Below are 21,957 nucleotides of genomic sequence, written 5' to 3'. Positions count from 1 at the left end.
AAGTGGCCATAGACAATCATAAATGAGTGAGCATGGCAAAGTTTATTCCCTTGAGCAGGTGGGAGCTCACAGAAATTGTAGCTCAAAGAAGCAGTAAGAATTTGGGCTTTATATATCATATTAACAAGTGGAGCGAGTTAGGATTTCAAGGGACAATAAATGTTGGGAAATGACTGAGACATATATGGGGGAAAACTAATGGAAGGTAGGGTGCGTTTCAGTAAGGTCTGTTTATGCAGTTTCTCCTCTTGGTGCTGATTTCTCATCTCTGGTGGTAAGAGCCATTCTTTCCTCCTAGAACAGGAAGCCTCCCTTACCTGTGGTAGTGGAATTCTTTTGGAAAGCTCTACTTTCAGGCAGATATGGGTAGTACAGAGAAAACCTCTTCCTGCAGTTGATTCTCAAATGTCTTTGGGTCAAAATATAATAATTCCTATAGCCTGGTGGCATGTTCTGGAGCCCTTCACTGTGTTCCAGTAAAACTTTATTTACAAAAACAGGTGGTAGGCTGGTTTGGGCCTGCAGGTTGCAGTTCACTGGCCCTTGATGGTAGGACCCCATCTGTTGGATAGAGACAGATATTATTGACTCTGGCCCATATAAAAGCCTAACTGCAATATAGGATTGTGCTGGCTCTTGGGCATATATCTATCTTGGCTATATCTAGACAAATGGATTTAGCTAATTGACACTTTGGATAGTGATTTGAGCAGGTCTAGCAGCTGTTCTATTTGCAAAAACTCTGTGAGCGCAATTGACTACATGTAATTGAAAGTAATAAAAAGACATAGATTAAAAAATTATATGATCTGGCCACTCTCCTATTTAGTTTTAAAGGGAGTACCGGTAAGTTGCCTATATTTTTAAGGTCATATTGCCACGACCCTCAGGGGGATGTGTTGTTTTATGGATTAATCAATAAGATGGTTTTGAGTTCTTCACTCTATTGCAACTCCCTGATCCATTTATGTACTAAGAAAACCCAAATATTTATTTCTTTCCTTAACTCTTCTGGATACAGTGCTCACCCAAGTGTGAGGACCATCACAAAGACACCAGGGAAAGGTTTAGTGCCATTATGGCTCAATTATGATTTACCTGGGCCTGAGTAGTTTCCATTTTTGGACTGGAACACTGCCTTCCTCCAAGATACGTGCAGTGGGTGTCTTTAAGAGAGACAATGGATGGATGCAGCTGGTTTATAATTTGAAACTTGTTTCCTGGACTGTAGTCCATATCAGAGGGAAGTGGGGATTGTCTGCTGTAGTGGAACATTCCTCAGACAGGGTTAAAGATGGGAGACCTGAAATCTGAGCATCCCTGTCTTCCAATTCTTGTGAAATCAGAACTGAGACTGGTACTTCTGCAGGCTCTGTGATTCGTGGGGACGCTTATCTGTACTCTACCCCAGCGTGATGAACCACACCCAAAAGCAATCTGCAGAATTAAAGTGTTTGAAGACTCATAATACATCAGTGCCTTTTTTATTGAGATGATAAAATTAGATTTGTTAGATAACTGCATTGTTATTATTTGTGGGATGCAGATAGCCCCAAAGGATATTAAAGCCTGTTTCCCAGGCTAATTTTCATCAATACCATTAGTTCTGCTTAGGATAATATCTTCAGCCAATCATTTGTTTGGCATTATGGAAATTGCCGTTGTTTTGAAGGATAGCATAATTTATGCACTGTCTCCAGAACTTCTGGGTGCTTAAATCTCAGAATTTTGATTGATGTTTAGTAGTTATTACAGAACTCATCAGAGAAAATGAGTCCTTGGTGTGGTTAAGCCTGACTGAAGCTTTCAAAGCCACTGCAAACTTAAGAATGTTGCACTATAAATTGTTTATAAAGGGACGGTTGATCATCAGTTGTTCCATTTTTTCTTATGGTGGTTAATTTAATAAAAAATATGCTGAGACTTAACTGTGTGGAAGAAAGCTGTTTAATTAAGTGATTAAAGCAATCCCTTTGATGTAATACGTGCAAGACATTTGAGAATTTACCTGACTCCCCTAAATAGCCGAGTCAGTGGGGATTAAAACAAATGAGCTTTCCTTCTTGCTTTCTGCCGATCAGCTTAATACTAAGTGGCTTTGAAAATTCAGGAGTAAAGCAGTCAACTTAATCATTCTTTAAATCAGTTTGTTCATCTGTGTAAAAATTATATGCTGTTTCAGAGCTCATAGCCAAATAAAGCAGAATTATATTCAGTTCTGTTCTTTCTCCCAGCACTATCAAGTTGTAGGGTACCTTGTGGAAAACTCTAGGAGAGAGGGGTGGCTTGAGAATTTAAATCATGTTCCCTTTTAAATTCCCAGTGTTCCTTATTCTTCTGAGTTCATTCGTGATATTTTCTCTCCCTCAAAGTAATAATCTCTATAAACTCTTTGTCGTCTCCACAGAAATTGTGCTTTTTAAAGCTCTGTCCCTAAGATTTTAGGGCAAGGAATAAACTCCCAGGCAATTAAGATTTGTTGTATGTACGTGTTAGTAATAGCGAAGAGCAAAACCAAAAAATTAGAAGTTGCTAAACCACATATGTACAAGCTTGTGTGCACATGCACTCTCACACACACACACATACTTCATACTGTTCAGTTTGGCAAGCATTGTTGAGCACTTACTGTATACTAGGCCCTATGCCTCTAATTGAGGCAGCTCACTGAACAGTCTACCCTCACTGAATTATCTTTGTCAGCCCAGCACACTATGGTTGTCAGGCCGTATTTGGCATGCTTCCTATTTTTGTATGGCCTAAAAGCTAAGAATGGATTTTACATTTTTAAATGGTTTAAAGGCATCAAAAGAAGGATATATCAAAATACATAAAAGTATATGAGATTCACAATTTAGTGTCTATAGTTTTTTCTTAATTTAAGAAATTATTATTCTTATATCTCCTTTTTTTGAATTGGGAGGACATTGGTTAATGAGATTATATAGGTTTCAGAGGTACACTTCTACAATATATCATCTGTATGTTGTATGTTCATCACCCCAAATCAAGTCTCCTTCCATCACATTTATCCCCCCTTTATCCTCACCTAACTTCCCCCATCTCCTTTCTCTCTGGTAGTCACCATCCTTGTCTGTGTCTATGAGAGTTTTTTATCTTTTTATTTTTTTGCTTAAGTGGTATACTTACGCAATGGAATACTACTCAGCCATAAAAAAGGAAATTTGTGACAGCATGGATGGACCTGCAGAGCATTATGCTAAGTGAAATTAACCAGTCAGAGACAAATTCCATATGATTCCATTCGTATGTGGAATCAAATGAACAAAATAAAATGAATAAACAAAAGAGAAACAGACTCATACCTAGAGAACAGACTAAGTGACAGCTGTCAGGGGCAGGGGACACTGTGGGCTGGGTGAAAAATGGACAGTGCTCACACCAATTATCTGACCTAAAATGTTAGTAGTTGTAAGACAGAGAAACTGGTCTAAAGGCAGAAAGCATATGCCAGCCAAATCTGTCCTCTTTTAAAATGGATTCTTGGAAGGAACAAGGACTTTGTTATGTGTCATTGGCCAGAATCTCATCCCAGAGTCAACTGTAGCTGCAAAGGAAACTGGATGATGCAGCTATTTTTGGTTGGGTCCATTGTCACCTAGAGCAGAATTTGAGTCTGATAGTAAGGGAAGAAAGGGAGGATGGATATTGGGTGGACAATAGGCAGTTGTCATGGGCAGTTGTCCTAAGCAGCCTCTTTCCAGAGGTTTGTGTGAGTAAGGGATGGAAATGCATGCACTGGTTAAGGAAAACTTGGGGGTTTTTGATTAACCACAAGCAGGGTAGGAAATAGCTTTTGTAGGACATAATGTGCAGTCTGCAGTCTGTTTATACCACTGTTCTCTCAGTACTTGCGATGGGACTTGCCTTTTTTTCTTCTCTGTATAGCCCATGAGATCATTGATTTCAGGCCTGCCTCACTAATACTTTACCATTCATCAAACAATGTTGGTGCTTCATTTCTTTTATTCTGAAAAAAAAATTTAAAAGTTACATGATCAGCCTTGTCCAAGTGGCTCAGTTCATTGGAGCATCATCCTGTACACCAAAAGGTTGCAGGTTTGATTCCCGGTCAGGGCACCTGCCTAGGTTGCAGGTTTGTTAGCAGGTCAGGGCACGTACAGGGGGCCACTGGATATTTGTCTCTCACACTGATGTTTCTGTCTCTTTCTCCCTCCTGCCCTGTCTCTTTCCCCCATTCCTTTCTCTCTCTCTCTCTCTCTCTCATTAATAAACATATCCTTGGTTAAGAATTTTTAAAAAGTGATGTGATCAGTATTTGCCTTGAATGGTATATCTGTTAGAGTTTATTCAGGAGAAGGGATACCCTTCTAAGTATATCAAGCAGAAATATATATAATACAGGGAATTGGAGGCTTATGCAACCATTGGGAAGGCTGAGGAGTGAAGGCAGAGTCTGCCAATGATCGCTGCTGCCCTCACACAGAAGGGGCCTTCTCAGGAGAATGTCTGGAAGCTTCTGGCAAAGTTTTGTATCTGCTGTCTACAGATGCCCTTGTGCCTATCCATGGCTACCAACAGCAAATGAATAAATGGCATCTCTTTCTCTTCTCCCTTTTGAATCTCCTGCTAGTGCTTCTCATTGGCAGACTCTAACCTGGAGCCATGCCCATGACTTTTGAGAGATGTAGTTGTGAAGCTTCTCAGGGAAGAATGAATGCAGAATGGGTGGAGTGGGATGGTGTGGAGTTGACAACAGACTGTCAGGCAGAAGGAGTATTTGAATTTGAATAAAGGCATTTATTCAGGACATTTTGGGAAGAAGAGCACTCTATTCAGGTGTTGGCAATGTTGCTACTAGTATTATTACCTTATTGCATCTTTGTGTCTTTGGGAGATAAATGAGGCTTATTTGTATCTGTGTTCCAGCTGTCTCCAAGTCATACTGTTGCTAAATAAATAATAACAAAGGATTCAATGACCTGCATATCTAGTGCAGAAGATAATATATTCTGTGAAGCTCCATAATGCAGTGGGGGTCCCAGGGCGTGAGGTTTGTAAAACAATGCATAATTGACCAGTATGCTCTGGAGAGATCAGTGTTCAGAAAGTAATTGTGGATGACTCAGCTTGTATATGTTTTTATTTTGGGGAAAACTGTCTGGAGCTCTTTATTTGCCGTACTTACGCCTGGGACTTGTGAAGAGCTGATAAAATACAGTGAGGTATTAAACACAATGAGGATAATAATAAAAACAATTTGGAACAAGGTAAATCATAGACATGACGTATTGCTTGGTGTTGAGGGGAGCATTGTAACCTCCAGTTATCTGGTATCTGGGCTACATCAGGCTTTCAGCATCACTCATGGGGTTTTGAAGGCAGGATTTGATCTGTGCTACATTTCAGTCTCTGGCACAGCAGAACCATTATGATTGGGTCCTCTGAGTCTTGAGTTTCAGGTTTCTGCTGATATTTAATATTTAAATTATCTCAAAGAAGATAAGTAAAATGTACTGTGTTATTCTGTTTATTTTTTGAGTGTGGAAAATTGAAAGTGAGTAAAGGAAAAAACTCAATACTAAGAGCAGTGTGTGAAGGTCACTGGTTTTCTTTGTCGGAATAAAATCATTGTATTTGGAGTTGCTTGGAATCTTATGTTGGGTCTTCTGCAGACAAAGCTAGAGATGTGGATTCTTGTGCAAGTGATTTATGATTTATTCAACAAGTGCTCCCAAGAGAAGCCAGCAAGGGAACGGGAAGGCAGACAGCAAGGGTGAGAGACTGGTAAGGGTGAAATTCGAAGGGAAGTCCCAGACACCCTGGTCCAGTGTGGAACTCTGGAGTGCCAATTAGACCTCACAGTTTGTCCTGGATTGTGGCAAAGGAGCTGCTGCGCTTTCATTCTCCTGCACAGTTAGTTACTGGCCGAGGGCTGCTGGCGTGGGGGTCGTTTTGGAGGCAGATAAACTCACAGGGGCCTTCAAAGAGTCTCAGGTGCTGGTTACTAGAAAAGAAAAACAGCATAGATGCTGGGGAGGGATGTACAGAAGTGATTAAAGGGATCCCTGGGGACCCAAGAAAAGCCCCAACAATGAGAAAAAATTTCACTTGGAACTGCAAGGGTTGGAAAACCTTTTCTATAAAGGGCAGGGAGTAAATATTTGAGGTTTTGTGGGCCACAGGGTTTCTGTTCCAACTAGTCAACAACATCGTTGAAGTGCAGAAACAGACACAGATTACATGCAAATGCGTGGGCATGGCAGTGTCACTATAAAACTTTATTTATAAAAACAGATACAGAGGGAGGACAAGATTTGGCCCAGGGGCCATAGTTTTCCAGTCCCTGCTGTAGAGGCTCCCTGTATGTACCTAAGATGATTTTTAAAATCCATTCCTTCTATGCTGTAAAACACAAGGAATAATTAGTATGGTTATCAAACATCCAGTTTTTCATCATTCACAATGTTGCATGGATAGTCTTGCTGAAGGATGATGCCTCTCATGTTACTCCTACTGAAAATACTTAGTTCTCTGTTATCTATAAAATGAAATCTAGAGCAGTGACTAACTTAAATTTCTGCCCTTCACAGTGGGTTGCAAATAGTAGATATTCAGTAAATGGAGTTTTCAGATGAAGGTTGCATTCCTACATCCTGTGATTATTAATGATTTAAGTGCTGAAACTCTGACATCATTTTTCTTTTTCCTTTGTATAGGCAAGAGCTGTTTTGGCAAAAGTTGGCTATCCTGAGTTTATAATGAACGATACTCATGTTAATGAAGACCTCAAAGCAGTAAGTGCTAAATTTACTGTATTTTTTTTCTGGCAAGTTTTACTGGCCTCATGCCTTTCAACTAACCCAAGTCCAAGCAATTAAACCTGGCGGTGCCAGAAAGCACCAACTTTTGATTCATTCCTTGGCTAGATATAAGCATCAATATGCCAGGCGTAGCACAAGATTTAGAGCAGATTCAAAATAAAGGAAGTGTCAGAAGGAATGTATAGCTAAGTAGGTACCATAAAGCAAGTGGATTTGGATTTTACCTAATTTCATCATAAAGAAAAGAATTAAGCAAATTGGGTATTTTACAATTAGTGGGAATGTTCTAATGGTGAATATATGATATTTGTTGTTAAACCATCTTTATGTGCTTCATTCATACTAAATGACTTGTAGTAAATCTGCTAGCTGGGAGTTAACTTCATTAAACTTTGAGTGTTTTTGCAAATGAAGTGCATATACGTATGGCTCTACAATTTATTGTGATTTGGGCTCCATATTTGCAGTAAGTTAGTGATGGAGGAATAGTAATGATTCTTTTTTATTCCAGTATTTTGGAACCTATATTTTCTAGTCAATATATACATTACAGGCTTTTCTAATCACAACCACTGTTATTTCCTTTTCTATAAATAATTCTGATAAAGAACTTTGATTCCTCACAAACCTCAGTTTTTACCACTCACTGGATTTTCTGGAAAAAGTAGGATTTTTTTTTGTGGAATCCTTTTAATAACAATGGTCCTGAGGTGTAATAGCTCTTTCCTGAAATTGATGTTTGACAAGTTGCATATCTGAAAGCAATCCCAGCTTTGTAGATGAATATCAGAGTTTTGCAAAATTATTCAAAAGTGAGAGAAGGCTTTAATTAGAAAGTTTCTCCATTAGCCTCCAAGATATGGCCTTCTAAAGTATTGATCTGGTTGCTATGCAAAAAGATAATTATACTTCATAGTATCCCAAAGCTCAGACAGCCCATCTTGTTATACATTGTTTTTTTAAAATTTTTATTATTTATTTATCTTTAGAGGGGATGGGAAGGAGAGCGAGAGAGAAATCTCAATGTAGGGTTGCCTCTCGTGTGTCCCCTGCTGGGACCTGGCCTGCAACCCAGGCATGTGCCCTGACTGGGAATAGAACCTCGATTGTGTGGTTCGCAGGCTCGCACTCAACCACTGAGCTACACCAGCCAGGGTTTGTTATACGTTGTTTTGATAGTGAAAAATCTCACTACCATTATGATAATCAAAGATACTGATGCATTTGACACATTCACATATGTTATCTTTTAAGCCCCACAGTGACCCTCTGAAGTTAGATGGCCTTTAGCCCCATTTTGCAAAAATGGGGCTAAAAGAAGAGACTCAAAGAAGTTAAGCGATTTCCTGAGTTCACAGAGTGTCAGAGCCAGGACTGAAGTCAGGACCCAGGAAGCCCTGCTTGTAATCTCAGAAGGGGTTCAGCAGGGTCCTTGTCAGGCAGCCTCGCTGCAGGGACAGAGGAGTGAGTTTGAAGAATTGGTGGGAACTGCTTGCCTAGATCTGGTTGGAAGTGAGAGAAGGAGCGGGGAGATCATATTGTCAAGTGGTTAAGAGCACAGGTTTTTTGCCTCTTGCACTTACTAGTTGTTTGGTTTCATGCAGGTTACATTACTTCATTTAACTTCCCTTTGGTTGTCTGGATACTGGAGATAGTAATAACCAAGTCTAAGTGTTGTTGGGTTGATTAAGTGAGATTATTAATATTAGTCAGATTATATTAAGTGAGATTAGGTAAACACCTAACGTTGTGTCTGGTGTATATGTAGGCTCCCTGTAAATGTGGATCAGTATGAGAATTGTCGCTGCTAGGAAGAGCGTCACCAGGGCACAAAGTACCTTACTTAGCAAGAGAACCTGTACAGGTACATGTGATTGGCAAATATTCCAAGTCAGGGGTACAGATAGCAACGTTTGAGAGCCAGTTTGATGTAGCGGTCTACCATTTACTAGCTGTGTAACCTAGGATCTCTGTGCCTCAGTTTCCTCATGTTAAAATGGAGATGATAATAATCCCTCCCTTATAAGGCTGTTGTGGGCATCAGATAAGTTAACATATGTAAAGTATTTGGAGCTGGTCCTCATCCACAGCAAGCACAATATAAGAGTTCTGATATCTTCAATTTGCATTTATGGTAGTAAATTATTTTGGTTTGGAGAAATCATTATGAATTAACTCATCTAGTATTCAGGTGCCTCAAATTGATTTAAAAAGGCTGTACAAATGGAACAGTGTCAAGCTGTAATCAAATAAGATAGCATTCAGAGCTCATTCACAATACTTAGTTCATCAGGTTTTGTTGGCAGTGTGCTACTGTTTAAAGTCAGTGTCCCAAATTGAAAGACTCGCTGAATGCAGCACCTTTTGTGAAAAGAAACCAGATGCCAAACAGGATGCAGTGTGGGATCTGTTCCCTCATTTCTCCAGGGCCTGAACAGAAGCCATTAGGCACTAAGATTTTTAAGCACGCTTGTGAAGAAATGGCTTTCATGTGACTCATTGCCAAAGCAGGCACAATTACACCCAAGAGTTTCTAACACTGTAAAAAAGAGATGGTGAAAAAAAATGTCAAATACTGGAAATAAAAATACAGTTGTGTTTGGAAACTGATAGAGAAAATGAATAAAATCCAACCTGAGAACAGGTAAAGGATGCTTGCTGTGATAGTAATAGTGTCACTGAGGTTAATAGCAAAAGGACTCAAGTATTGTGGGTACACAATGGGACTGTATTTCCAGTTCTGAGAAACATGTAGATAAGGACTACTGTCAGGACTACAAGATGTGTCTGGTTGTACACGCTCTGAGCATGAGAGGCTTTCGGAAATGAAAAACAGCTTAGTTTATTTGGCACCAGAAAAGATATGATTTAGCAGGTACAAGCGCAAAAGGAAAGAGGATAGAGATTAGGTAATGGATCAGATGAAGGTCAAGGAGAAAGGTTGAAAACTTAAGTTGGGACTATGTGCAGATAAGAGCAAATGGTAAAGAACTTAGAAGCAAATGTAAAGAATTAGAGAAAATTTGTTTTTTCCCCTCTTTGAGGAAGACAAGGTAAATTGAGGTACCCCAAAAAAGTGTTTCTGAATAATAGTCTTTCTGTAGTCTTTGACAAAAGCAAGAAAGGAAATGCAGGAAAGCCCACTAATTAGCCTAAAAAAGTAGGGGTCAGTCCACTTTCAAATGAGCCTAATTAAGTGTTCTTCCATTGATCCTTGGTGGAAATAGATTTTAAGAGGGGTATAATACCAACTTGGAAAGATTGCTGTGTCAGCAAGGAATCCAGAAGCACACTTAGGTATTTCAAAGAGAGATGATTTAATACAGGGAATAGGTTGGAAGGCAAGAATCAGGAAGGTGTGGTAAACCAGACACTAATAACTTCAGGAAGCTACCATCACCCCTGCGTCTAGGGGCACAGAAGGGAGGAAGTGATGGTACCATCATTTAGGAGAACAGAGGGGGAACTGCTGCTCCAACTGGGGCTGTGGAGGAGGGGGTGAAGATTCTTTCCGAGTCACTGATGGAAGAAGAAAGAGGAAAGAGAGCAAGAATGAAAGAGACTAAGCACAGCATTCTTTCCCCTCCTGCCACCTGCTGATTTGCCCCAGTCCCTCCTGTTGGCAGGGAGCCAAATGGCAGTGGAGCCTGAGAAGCAGAGTTTCACATGCCCAGCCCCAGCATTATAGGACAGAGTAAAAGGCTGGGCATGCATCGAGAGACAATAGGTAAGTCCGCAGCACCGTTAGGCACTCCGCTGATTCTTGTGAAAGCCAGCCAGTGGATAATTGGAGTAGGGACTGAAGTCAGAAACACAGCTGATCTCCATTTACTTAGGAGAGCTGGATATGGGTAATTTTTCAGAAAAAAATCAATGTTTCTAGTCAATGATACAAATATACATACATATAAGTGTACATATGCAGATATATAGATATTGTGTGAATCAATGTAATATTTTGCTGTATGGGTCTTGGTCTGCTCTGGCCAGCAGAGCACTCGTGTGTGTGTGTGTGTGTGTGTGTGTGTGTGTGTGAGAGAGAGAGAGAGAGAATGTAAATATATCAGTATTTATATATGTTGTATATTTTATGTGTGTATAAAAGTGCTAATGCCACTGTGCACCAATGAGGTAACATTATGTGGAATGCTCTATAAAGACAGGTTGTTAAAACACAGTAGTCCTTCTGTACTATTTAGTCAAAACAACATTGCCCTCAGCTCTGCCAAGTAATCTCTGGCCACCGTGGCCCTGGAGAGCCAATAATCGGCACTGGAGGGCGGTGTCCACCAACCTTACAGTAACTCCTACACACTGCCCTTCTAGACTGTTCCACTGGCCAGAGCAAACCAAGACTTCCCTCTACCCCTGGAGGTGGCGACATAGCATCTGGTTCCCTCTAGTTCTGGCTGATGTGCTAACTACTGCTACCTCACCCTTTTGTGGCTGCTGTGGGAACTGCATCTTCTGCAGTGTACCATTGTATGTAGGTTGTTAAACAGTTTGGATGTAGGTGTTATACACACACACACACAGTACTTATGTGCAAAGCCATCTAAACAAAACAGTCTTGCATAGTACTTTGCTATTTACATAAGAGAAAATGTAAATACAAAATCTGAATCTCTTATGTATTCATAAAGTTTTTTGTGTGTCTCATGTGAAATCTTTCTTATACATACTGGGATATATCTTTATATGGATTTAACATAACATACATATTTGGACATATTCTTAAATGGATTTAACATAAATAAAAAGTGTTCTAGAATCTATACTTCCTAGTGGCTTATATAGTTATTAATGAACACATACTTAGTGATTCTACAGAGAAGCTGAGCGCACTTCCATGTTCTGCCCTTATTACGTGTTCTTCACCTTTGTTGGGGTTAATAGCTTTATTCTTCTATTTAGTCTGTGGTATTTGGTGAGAAAGTCAGATTTCCCTAAATTTTATAATTTGGACAGCTATTCCTAGGAAATGACAGAAGGGCCCCAATTAATTTTCCAAAGGTCACTCAATTGAAAAGTCAGGAGATGGAATTGATTAAAAGTCATTACCAAGTTGACCTCGATTTTCACCAGTAACTGAAAGGACAAGAGGCTTTTGAGCCATCTATTGTCCCTTGCAGAGCTTAAACATATTTTGAAGATTATAAGCGATTTTAAAATATTCATGTGCTGCATTCATTCTTGTTGCTGTCTCTACAAGTGGAACTTTCCCAGTAGTTGCTGACTTTCATAGTTTTTTCTCACTCAAGGGCCTGTTCAGTATTTGGAATTATTAAACTATTATCACATAGTGAAAATTTGGGATATAGAGCAAAGGAATGAGATAGCACCCATAATATTGGTACTCAAACGTAAAAATACATCTGTTTTAGTGTATTTTTAAATTTTTTTATAGCTGTAATTGATGTTTATATGTAATTTTGTATACTGATCTTTATAGTTAGCATATTATTTTGTCCTTGTCTTCTGCAGCCTTCATTACCATTGTGTTAACTACCGTATGTGTTCAGTAAATTGCACCATGATATATTTAGTCACAGCTTCTCCTTTCACCATAATTCTTACCTTCTCCTCCCCTTTCCCTGTACTCTTTCTGTTAAATCACTGGTTTACTTATTAGGACCAATGAAAATAACATTGAATAGGAACCTAATGACTCGGACTATATTGCTTTGCCAAGTTGCATAATTACTGTAACACTGTGTCCCATCTATCACAGGGTAATAACTATGGCTGGCCCTTTCTACTCCCACACTCAACCTGTCTCAGGAAAAATGTGTCTCCTATCACCTGTGACTTACATTAAGTAAATGGAATACATCAACTAAACCAAGCTAGGAAATTGCAAATATTCTCAGCTTACTAAAACAGTTTTTAAATTGTTCTCCTAAACATAGATGATAAGCTGTTGGCAAATTGTAATTACTTACCTCCAAGTTTGGCTTCTCATGGTTATTATGGCTGTGTGAGGACCAAATACTTAAAGAATTTTTAGATATAGGACTCTTCTTCTTTAGGAAACTTGTGGATGGTTTTTCATTTGATATCTCTGTAGAACAACCTGAGTAACAAGTTTTTTCTTCTCAGATGAACAGGATAATTTAATGAATGGCAGACTTCTAAAAGTAACAACTGACCCCACTGATAATACAGAAAATTAATATTTTTAAAGGAAATTCCTTTGGGAGAACTTCATGGGAAGTGTTCTGTACCCAAGAACGTACCTGAATTTTCTCTCAGTCACAATCCTATTCTGAGAGTTCTGGCAGAGCTGTCTTGGGAGCCAAACGGAGAAAGCTAAGGGTTGAATAGTAGACACATTTTTTAAACCATACAGTTCAGGAATGCATTGGGATTGCTAGATGAGATTGCTTCCTCAAACAAGGAGCTTACTCTGTTTCTTCTGAGCCCGAGTATAAACATCTTAAAATGGAGTCGGTAAGATTTCTTTTTATTACGAAGAATCTCAAACATTGCGAAAGTATGTACTGTCATATTTTGAACAAATAGCTTTAACAAATATTAAACATATTGCTGTATTAGCTTTATACACGCACACACATGTTTTAAATTGATAAAACAAATACATTGGGAATTCTTCGTGCAATTGTCATTTACTTAATGTCCTTCCTTGCTGCCTACCTCCTTCCCTAGGTATAAACACTATTTTGAATTCAGTGTTTATTATTCCTAGGCATTTCTTTATGCTTTTGCTGCAGGAACGCTTCTCTATAAATAACATATGATGTTGTTTTACATGTTATAAAACTTTAAATTCTCTCATACATACACTTGTCTCACTTAGCACTGATTTTGAGATTATTTTATGTTCATGCATACAGACCGTTTGTCTAAACTGGTTTCCATTATGTGATTATACCACAATTTATCAGCTACCCCTATAAAAGGATTGAGGGAGGGACAATTTAGTGTCTTATCTTTATAATGTGTTGGCCAAGTGGAACACCAAGGATGCCAGGAATTGATACTTTCATTCCTACCTTTCTCCCAGTGCTTTTAGTTACATAACTCCTTTCTTCGTGTTTTGGCCTGGCCCCCTGGAAAGACTGTTAAGATGAATCACTAACAAAAGTTACTGTACAGACATAAGTACCCACCATATGTTAGGGAGCAGAGAAACCCAAGATGGACGTTGGCTAACAAATAGGCTGCTGTCCAGTCTATAATGGTCAAGTTGGATAATACACATTCATTTCTGTACTGTGATCCCTGGGTTTCCTATATATTCACTTGCTGTATCATAATTTTTAGATCTAAAAGAGTCTCATGGTTTAAATTTATAAAAAATTACAACTAATAAGAATTTGATTACTCTTTATTATTGTTGTTCAAGTACAGTTGTCTCCATTTTCCTTTAAAAGAAAACCACTGAGGGCCCTGGCTGGTGTAGCTCAGTGGATTGAGTGCAGGACTGAGAACCAAAGGATCGTGGTTCGATTCCCAGTCAGGGCACATGCCTGGGTTGCAGGCCAGTTCCCGGCAGGGGACTCACGAGAGGCAACCATACATTGATATTTCTCTCCCTCTCTCCTTCCTTTCCCCTCTAAAGATAAATAAATAATTTTTTTTAAAAAAAGAATGAGCTCTCCTGACTTTAAAATTTAAAAAAAAAGAGAAAAAAAAAGAAAACCACTAAGATTAAATTTCATGGCTGCGTGAATCCTGGGTTGACTGATGAGGGCTGGAAGATGAGGAGTATAGCTTCTCTGTGATAGCTCATTTGTGCGCTGAAGGCTTTTTTCAGAGCTGTCTCTTATCTGCACTTAGAACAATGATCATTGTGGTTTGTTTTATCCAGATTAAGTTTTCAGAATCGGACTACTTTGGCAACGTCCTGCAAACCCGCAAGTATTTAGCACAGTCTGATTTCTTCTGGCTGAGAAAAGCTGTTCCAAAAACAGAGTGAGTAAAAAAACATGAAAGAGATAAATATGTTGGTGGGAAGTGGATTCTCTTTAGATCAAACTTTGTAATTCCCCTCAAGTCAGAGTAGCTGGCTTGCCAGTTATCTTGTTTGCCCAAATCTGTGTTATGTTTTGGCAACTCTTATTTCTGATATTATATGAGTCAGCTGTTCAATTTAATTATGGCTCCCTCACTCCTAACATCAACACTTATGAAAAGAAGGCTTATTTGGATGCCAGTGTTCAAATCATCTCTAGCTCTTGATATGTGTGTGTGTGTGTATATGTACATATATATTTTCTCTAGAATGTCACACTCAGAGACTTTTGAAGATGTTTAAAAGGAACAAATATTTATTAAAAAGTATGATTACAACTGTAGAAGTGATTGTATAATTTTAAGTAACTAGACGATCTTTATTAAGGTAATGAATGTTAAAGAAATGTTAGCGCTATAATTTCCCTCCAATAGTAGTTATGATTTATTTGCCTGTAGGAACTTTCCCTACAGAAAAGAAAGTTTTCTCAGGAACTTTTTGGGCCAGGCCATCCATGATTTTTTCCCCAGCAAGATGTGTGCGATGGTGGTGATGACAGCTGCTAACAGTTACTGTGTCTGTACAGTGTGCCTGGAAGTGCTCTCCATGTTTTAATTCATTTTATCCTCTTGTCAGTGCTGTGAGGTCTGGGTAGTATTTATTGTTCCCATTTCACAAGTGAATAAGAGGCTTACAGTTGAGAAATTCTTCAGCTTTGGTTTAGATTACATTTTGTTCTTGCTTGCTGGTACTTTTGACTCTGTTCTGCAGCCCACTTCTCCGGTGTTTTTCTCTTTCTCTTCTCCAGATTGGATGACTTCTGTTGATCCATCTTCACATTCATGGATTCTTTCTTGTGCATTCTCAAATTTGCTGTTGAGCCATCTAATAAAATTTTCCCTTTGATTATTGGACTTTTCAACTATTGAATTTGCATTTGGGTGTTTTTTATAGGTTTCTGGTCTCTGTTGTGATTCGTTATTTGTTGAATCATTGTCATAGTATTTTCCATTAATTCTTTTAATATAGTTTATTTTAATTCTTGGAGCTGATTTATAATGACTCTTTAAGTTTTTGTCTGCTAAAGCCAACATGTGGGCTCATCCAGAGTCAGTTTTTATCGCTTGCTTTTTTGTTTTGTACTTTGTTTTTCTTTGCATAGCTTAATTTTTTTCTTTGGTTGAAAATGATGTTTTAGGTAAAGTATTATAGAAACTGTGGATTCTGATTTATTCTTCTGAGGCTTTTTAAAGACCGATGTTCCTGGACTTACACTGCAGAACCTGTCTCCCTTATAGTATGCAGCCGTGACTATCTCTGCTCATTTTTAAAATTCTTACTTTTAGTTTTTAGCCTCGCTTCCTAGAGTTTGTCCCTTCATCTGCATAGTTTAGTGCTCAGGGAATCAGGACAGAGCTGGTGCTCAAACCCATCTAGCCTGTAGGGCTTTTGCCCTCTGCCAGTTGCTCTGTGAGGGGGTTGGGAGGGCATTCGAAGTCACAACCAGTTCTCAGTCAGCCTTGGATTTTGCTTCTCAGTCTGCTCTCTCTGGTGTCCCCCGTACATGTGCCCGTTTTGTAGTCAGCCAGGGATGTGTGGTGAGCTTATCTCACTCTTCTATGACTTTTTTGTTCCAGGATCTCCCTTTTAAGTTTTCTGGCTGGTCCTTTGCTCTCCCTAATGGAAACTATAATTTCAGGCTAGCAGAGCTGTGGGTTTTCCTCATTTTTTTTAACAAGTTCTACATTTTTAGCTGACAAAGCTGTAGGTGTTCACTTTTACTCCCAATTGAGCCCACCCCCTGTGGCAGCAGCAAAAGCTGCTGATTCTCCAGCCAGCTCTATGCTAATAAAACTAAGTTCTCACTGACTGACTTGGGAGGGATGGGAGCAGTCCTAGGCTAGAAGGCTATAGACTCCTATTCTGCTTTCTTCCAGCTCTAGCAGTTTTTCAAAATGAAACCTTTTTGTGTTTATTTGTTGTTTGCCTTTGATTGATTCTCAGAGCCCTAAAATTTTGTTTGTTGAGTTTTATACTTGATTTTTGTGGAAAGGATTTATTGACCTTGCCATACCATCATAGCTGGAAGCCTGGCTTCCATGCCCACATTCTTTTTTTCATGGCCCACTTTTACTAAACTTGGCTGATATTCTGACCTCTGTATCTTTGGCTGGCTCTCTTTATGCTCTCTGGGTCTCTTGTTACTCTTCTTTCCAACTCCCTGATCTATCCTGGTGTCTGGACATTCTAGCCCCCACACCCTCCCTTGGCTTAAACTGTGACTACCACCTCTCTCTCTTAGGCATGATTCCCATCTAGCCATTCCTGCCTTTTGCCCTTCAAACCTTTCCACAACACACATCCACACAGTTAGTTAAAAGTGCTCAACTTAAGGAGTAGGCCTAAGCTGAATCATTCTCTTACCCATCCCTGACACCAATCAAAAGCACAAAGGAAGAAAGCAAAAGGCTTTAGGGCTTCTTTGGAAATGACAGATAACTGGTTTAAAGCCATCTGCTCCACTCTCCTTGGTTCTCTCTTCTCATCACCGTATCTCTTAGTCTGTCTCTCCTACTTCATTCCCAACCTAAATTATTCAATAGCAATTTTACATTCAGCATTCTAAACCTAGCTTCTCATATCCAATGACTTCAGCAAATGCTTTCCAATATCCCAATGAGCATCTACGTGTAGTATGATAGTCACAGATCCATGAATATCATCCTGCCCTTTCAGACCTACGATACTTTAGTTCAAATTCTTTTTCTTTCTTTCTTTCTTTCTTTCTTTCTTTCTTTCTTTCTTTCTTTCTTTCTTTCTTTCTTTCTTTCTTTCTTTCTTTCTTCCTTCCTTCCTTCCTTCCTTCCTTCCTCTCTCTCTCTCTCCTCTCTCTCCCTCTCTCTCCTCTCTCTCCTCTCTCTCTCCTCTCTCTCCCTCTCCCTCCCTCCCCCCCTCTTTCTTTTTTTCTTTCTTTCCAACTTATGGAAAAGTCAAAGCTCTTATCAGTATTTCTGTGAAATTTCTGGGTCTTCTCAGGGATTCCTCCATATTGGAGATGAAACTAAGTTAATTCTTCAGTTTCAAAATGACGTTATTCATTTGTGTGTGTAGCAAAGCCAGGGTTGCTAATTGAAAAACTAAACGTGTCATCTTTAACATCAGCCTTAAAATATGGATGGGCTGTTAGATTCTAACAGCCCCGGCTAGTTCTAATTTTTTTTTATTCTTCCCTTGGAAAAATGCTGGCTGACTTCGTGGGCTTAGGAAAACTGATTTGCATAGTTTTATTCTATGTCATTTTCACCAGGGGCTGTATCAGCCTTGCAATTGCCTTCAAAGGGCCGAATGTAACTTTAGGACTGTCTAAATGTAACTACTCTTTAACAGTGAAGTGAGAGCTCAGTGCTGCTGCCGGGTGGAAACAAAGTGCCAGACAGACAAAACAAGGTGAAGGGCCAGGTTCGGCCTGTGGGACTTGTCTTTGAAACCTGTGATCTACAGGATATTAGAAACAAAGCTATAAATACTGTATGGTTTTTCTATTCCATACTCCTTAGATCATCTTTAAGAGTTGATAGGCACAATGTAAAACTTATTTTATAGGGTCCAAATAAATCAGGGTGCTAATGTCTTTTCCTTTAGATTATTGTATTTTAGTATTACAGTCTTTTTATGTGCCTCATTATGTAGTATAATTTCATTTCCATGTATTTTTGGATTTGACATTAAATAAGACCTCTTTCCCCCTTATCCTTCCCCAAACATAAACTGCAGGAACATCCTAAAGTCATAGTAAGAGTTTAAAGCACATTAGTGGCACTGCTTGTTTATTCAGACAGCTGTATACCTAGCAATGCATTCATTTGCATAGATTGAGTGATCCTCTGCTCAGCGCGTACCACATAGGTGGATGTAAATGACAAGGGGCAGAGAGGACTGTGGAGCATAGTGATTGCACGCCTCATTTTTTTTCCAAATTTTTTATTTAATTATTTTTCAAGTACACTTTTCTATTACTCCCATCCCATCCCACCCCCCGTGCTCCCCCCTCCCATTTCCACCCTTCTCAGTTGTTGTCCATGTATCCTTTATATATGTTCCTTTAAATCCCTCCCCTATTTCTCCTGAAATTCCCTCCCCTCTCCCCTCTGGTCCCTGTCAGCCTGTTCTCTATTTCAGTGTCTTTGGTTATATTTTGCTTGCTTGTTTGTTTTATTGTTTAGCTTCCTGTTAAAGGTGAGATCATATGGTATTTGTCCTTCAGCACCTGCCTTATTTCACTCAGCATAATGCCTTCCAGTTCCATCTACACTGTTGCAAAAGGTAGGAGCTCCTTCTTTCTTTCTGCAGCATAAAATTCCATTGTGTATATGTACCATAGTTTTTTGATCCATTCATTTACTGACAGGCACCTAGGTTGCTTCCAACTCTTGGCTATTGTAAATTGTGCTGCTATGAACATTGGGGTGCATATGTTCTTTGGGAATGGTGTTTTAGGGTATTTAGGATACAATCCTAGCAGTGGAATTGCTGGGTCAAAAGGCAAGTCCAATTTTAGTTTTCTGAGAAAATTCCATACTGTTTTCCATAATGGTTGTACCAGTCTGCAATCCCACCAACAGTGGACCAGAGTCCCCTTTTCCCCACACCCTCTCCAACATTTGTTGTTTATTGCTTTGTTTATGATAGCCATTCTCACCAGTGTAAAGTGGTATCTCAATGTGGTTTTAATTTGCATCTCTCTGATAGCAAGCGATATTGAGCATCTCTTCATGTGTCTCTGGATCCTCTGAATGTCCTCCTTGGAGAAGTGTATGTTCAAGTTCTTTCCCCATTTTTTAATTGGGTTAGTTGTCTTCTTAGAGTCAAATCGTGTGAGTTCTTTGTATAGTTTGGAGATTAAACCTTTGTCTGAGGTATCATTGGCAAATACATTTTCCCATACAGTTGGTTGTCTCTTTATTGTAATGCTGTTTTCTTTAGCTGCACAGAAGCTTTTTATTTTGATGAGATCCCATTTGTTTATTCTTTCCTTTATATTCCTTGCTCTAGGGGACATATCAGTAAAAATGTTGCTGCATGAAATATCTGATATTTTCCTGCCAATGTTCTCCTCTAGGACTTTAATGGTGTCACGGCTTATATTTAAGTCTTTTATCCACTTTGAATTTATTTTGGTGTATGGTGTAAGTTGGTGCTCGAGTTTCATTTTTTTGCATGTAGCTGTCCAGTTCCCAACACCATTTGTTGAAGAGGCTATCTTTACCCCATTTTATGTTACTGCCCCCTTTGTGAAATATTAATCGACTGTAGAGAGTTGGGTTTATTTCTGGGTTCTCTATTCTGTTCCATTGGTCTATGTGCCTGTTTTTTATGCCAGTACCAGGCTGTTTTGATTACAGTGGCCTTGTAATACAGTTTGATATCAGGTGTTGTGATCCCTCCTAAAACTTTGTTCTTCTTTCTCAACATTGCAGCTGCTATTCAGGTTCTTTTATGGTTCCGTATAAATTTTTGAAGTGTTTGTTCTATGTCTGTAAAATATGCCATTGGTACTTTAATAGGTATTGCATTGAATCTATAAATTGCTTTGGATAGTATGGACATTTTGATGATGTTAATTCTTCCAATCCATGAACACGGTATATGTTTCCATTTGTTTGTGTCTTCCTTGATTACTTTCTTCAGTGTTGTGTAGTTTTCTGCATACAGGTCTTTTACCTCCTTGGTTAGATTTATTCCCAGATATTTTATTTTTGTTTTTGCTATATCGAATGGGATTTTTTTCTTGATTTCTGCTTCTGCTGATTCATTGTTAGTATACAAAAATGCCTTTGACTTCTGGATATTGACTTTGTAACCCGCTGTTTTACCAAATTCATTTATTAGTTTGAGCAGTTTTGGGGTAGAGTCTATAGGATTTTCCATGTACACTATCATGTCATCTGCAAACAATGACAGTTTTGTTTCCTCCTTTCCAATTTGAATGCCTTTTATTTCCTTTTCTTGCCTAATCGCTGAGGCTAAAACTTGCAATACTATATTAAATAGAAGTGGTGAAAGTGGACAACCTTGTCTTGTTCCTGATCTTAGTGGAAAAGCTTTTAGTTTTTGCCCATTGAGTATGATGTTGGCTGTAGGTCTTTCATATATGGCCATCATTATATTGAGGAATGCTCCCTCTATTCCCACTTTGCTGAGTACCTTTATCATAAATGGGTGTTGTACCTTATCAAAAGCTTTTTCCGCATATATTGATATAACCATGTGGTTTTTGTCTTTGCTTTTGTTTATGTGGTGTATTACATTTATTGATTTGTGGATAGTGAACCATCCTTGCATCCCTGGGATGAATCCCGGTTGGTCATGGTATATGATCTTTTTGATGTATTGTTGGATGCTATTTGCCAATATTTTATTGAGGATTTTAGCGTCTATGTTCATCAGCGATATTAGCCTGAAGTTTTCTTTCTTTGTTGTGTCTCTATCTGGTTTTGGAATTAGGATGATGCTGGCTTCATAAAAAGAGTTTGGGAGTTTCCCATCATTTTGGATTTTTTGGAATAGTCTGTGAAGAATAGGGGTTAGCTCTTCCTTAAATGCTTTGTAGAATTCTCCTGTGAAACCATCTGGTCCGGGACTTTTGTGTGATGGGAGTTTTTTGATTACTGCTTCAATTTCATCTGCTGTTATTGGTCTGTTCAGGCTTTCTACTTCTTCTTCATTGAGGTTTAGAAGATTATATTTTTCTAGAAATTTGTCCATTTCACCTAGGTTTTGAAATTTCTTGGGATACAGTTCTTCATAGTAATTTCTTACAGTCCCTTCTATTTCTGTGGTATCAGTTGTAATTTCTCCTCTTTCATTTCTGATTGTGTTTATTTGGGTCCTCTCTCTTCTTTTCTTAATGAGCCTACTTAAAGGTTTGTCTGTTTTGTTTATCTTTTCAAAAAACCAACTCTTGGATTCATTGATCCTTAGAATTGTGCTTTTAGTCTCTATGTCATTTAATTCTGCTCTGATCTTGGTTATTTCCTTCCTTGTACTTGCTCTGGGCTGTCTTTGTTGTTGTTCTTCGAGTTCTTGCAGGCGTCGGGTTAGGTTGTTTGTTTGAAATGTTTCTATTTTCTTTAGGTAAGCCTGTATTGCTATGAACTTCCCTCTCAGGACTGCCTT

At 38.8% G+C, this 21,957-nt stretch overlaps 1 protein-coding gene across 3 annotated transcripts in view; it reads left to right on the top strand.

Annotated features, from left to right (window-relative positions):
* PHEX (phosphate regulating endopeptidase X-linked) overlaps window positions 1-21,957 on the top strand; it is a 189,429-nt gene that overhangs the window by 110,966 nt on the left and 56,506 nt on the right. For all 3 annotated transcript variants that reach the window (XM_037046228.1, XM_037046229.1, XM_037046230.1), the window contains 2 exons: window positions 6,702-6,779; window positions 14,638-14,741. In XM_037046228.1, coding sequence (XP_036902123.1) covers window positions 6,702-6,779; window positions 14,638-14,741 — 182 coding nt within the window. The remainder of the gene's footprint in view (window positions 1-6,701; window positions 6,780-14,637; window positions 14,742-21,957) is intronic.

The sequence above is a fragment of the Sturnira hondurensis genome, unplaced genomic scaffold (assembly GCF_014824575.4).
Source record: "Sturnira hondurensis isolate 20B ecotype Veracruz unplaced genomic scaffold, ASM1482457v3 Scaffold0005220, whole genome shotgun sequence".
NCBI classification, from domain to species: domain Eukaryota; kingdom Metazoa; phylum Chordata; class Mammalia; order Chiroptera; family Phyllostomidae; genus Sturnira; species Sturnira hondurensis.
Note: the sequence above shows the minus strand (reverse complement) of the source record. Positions and strands in the feature narration are given on the sequence as shown.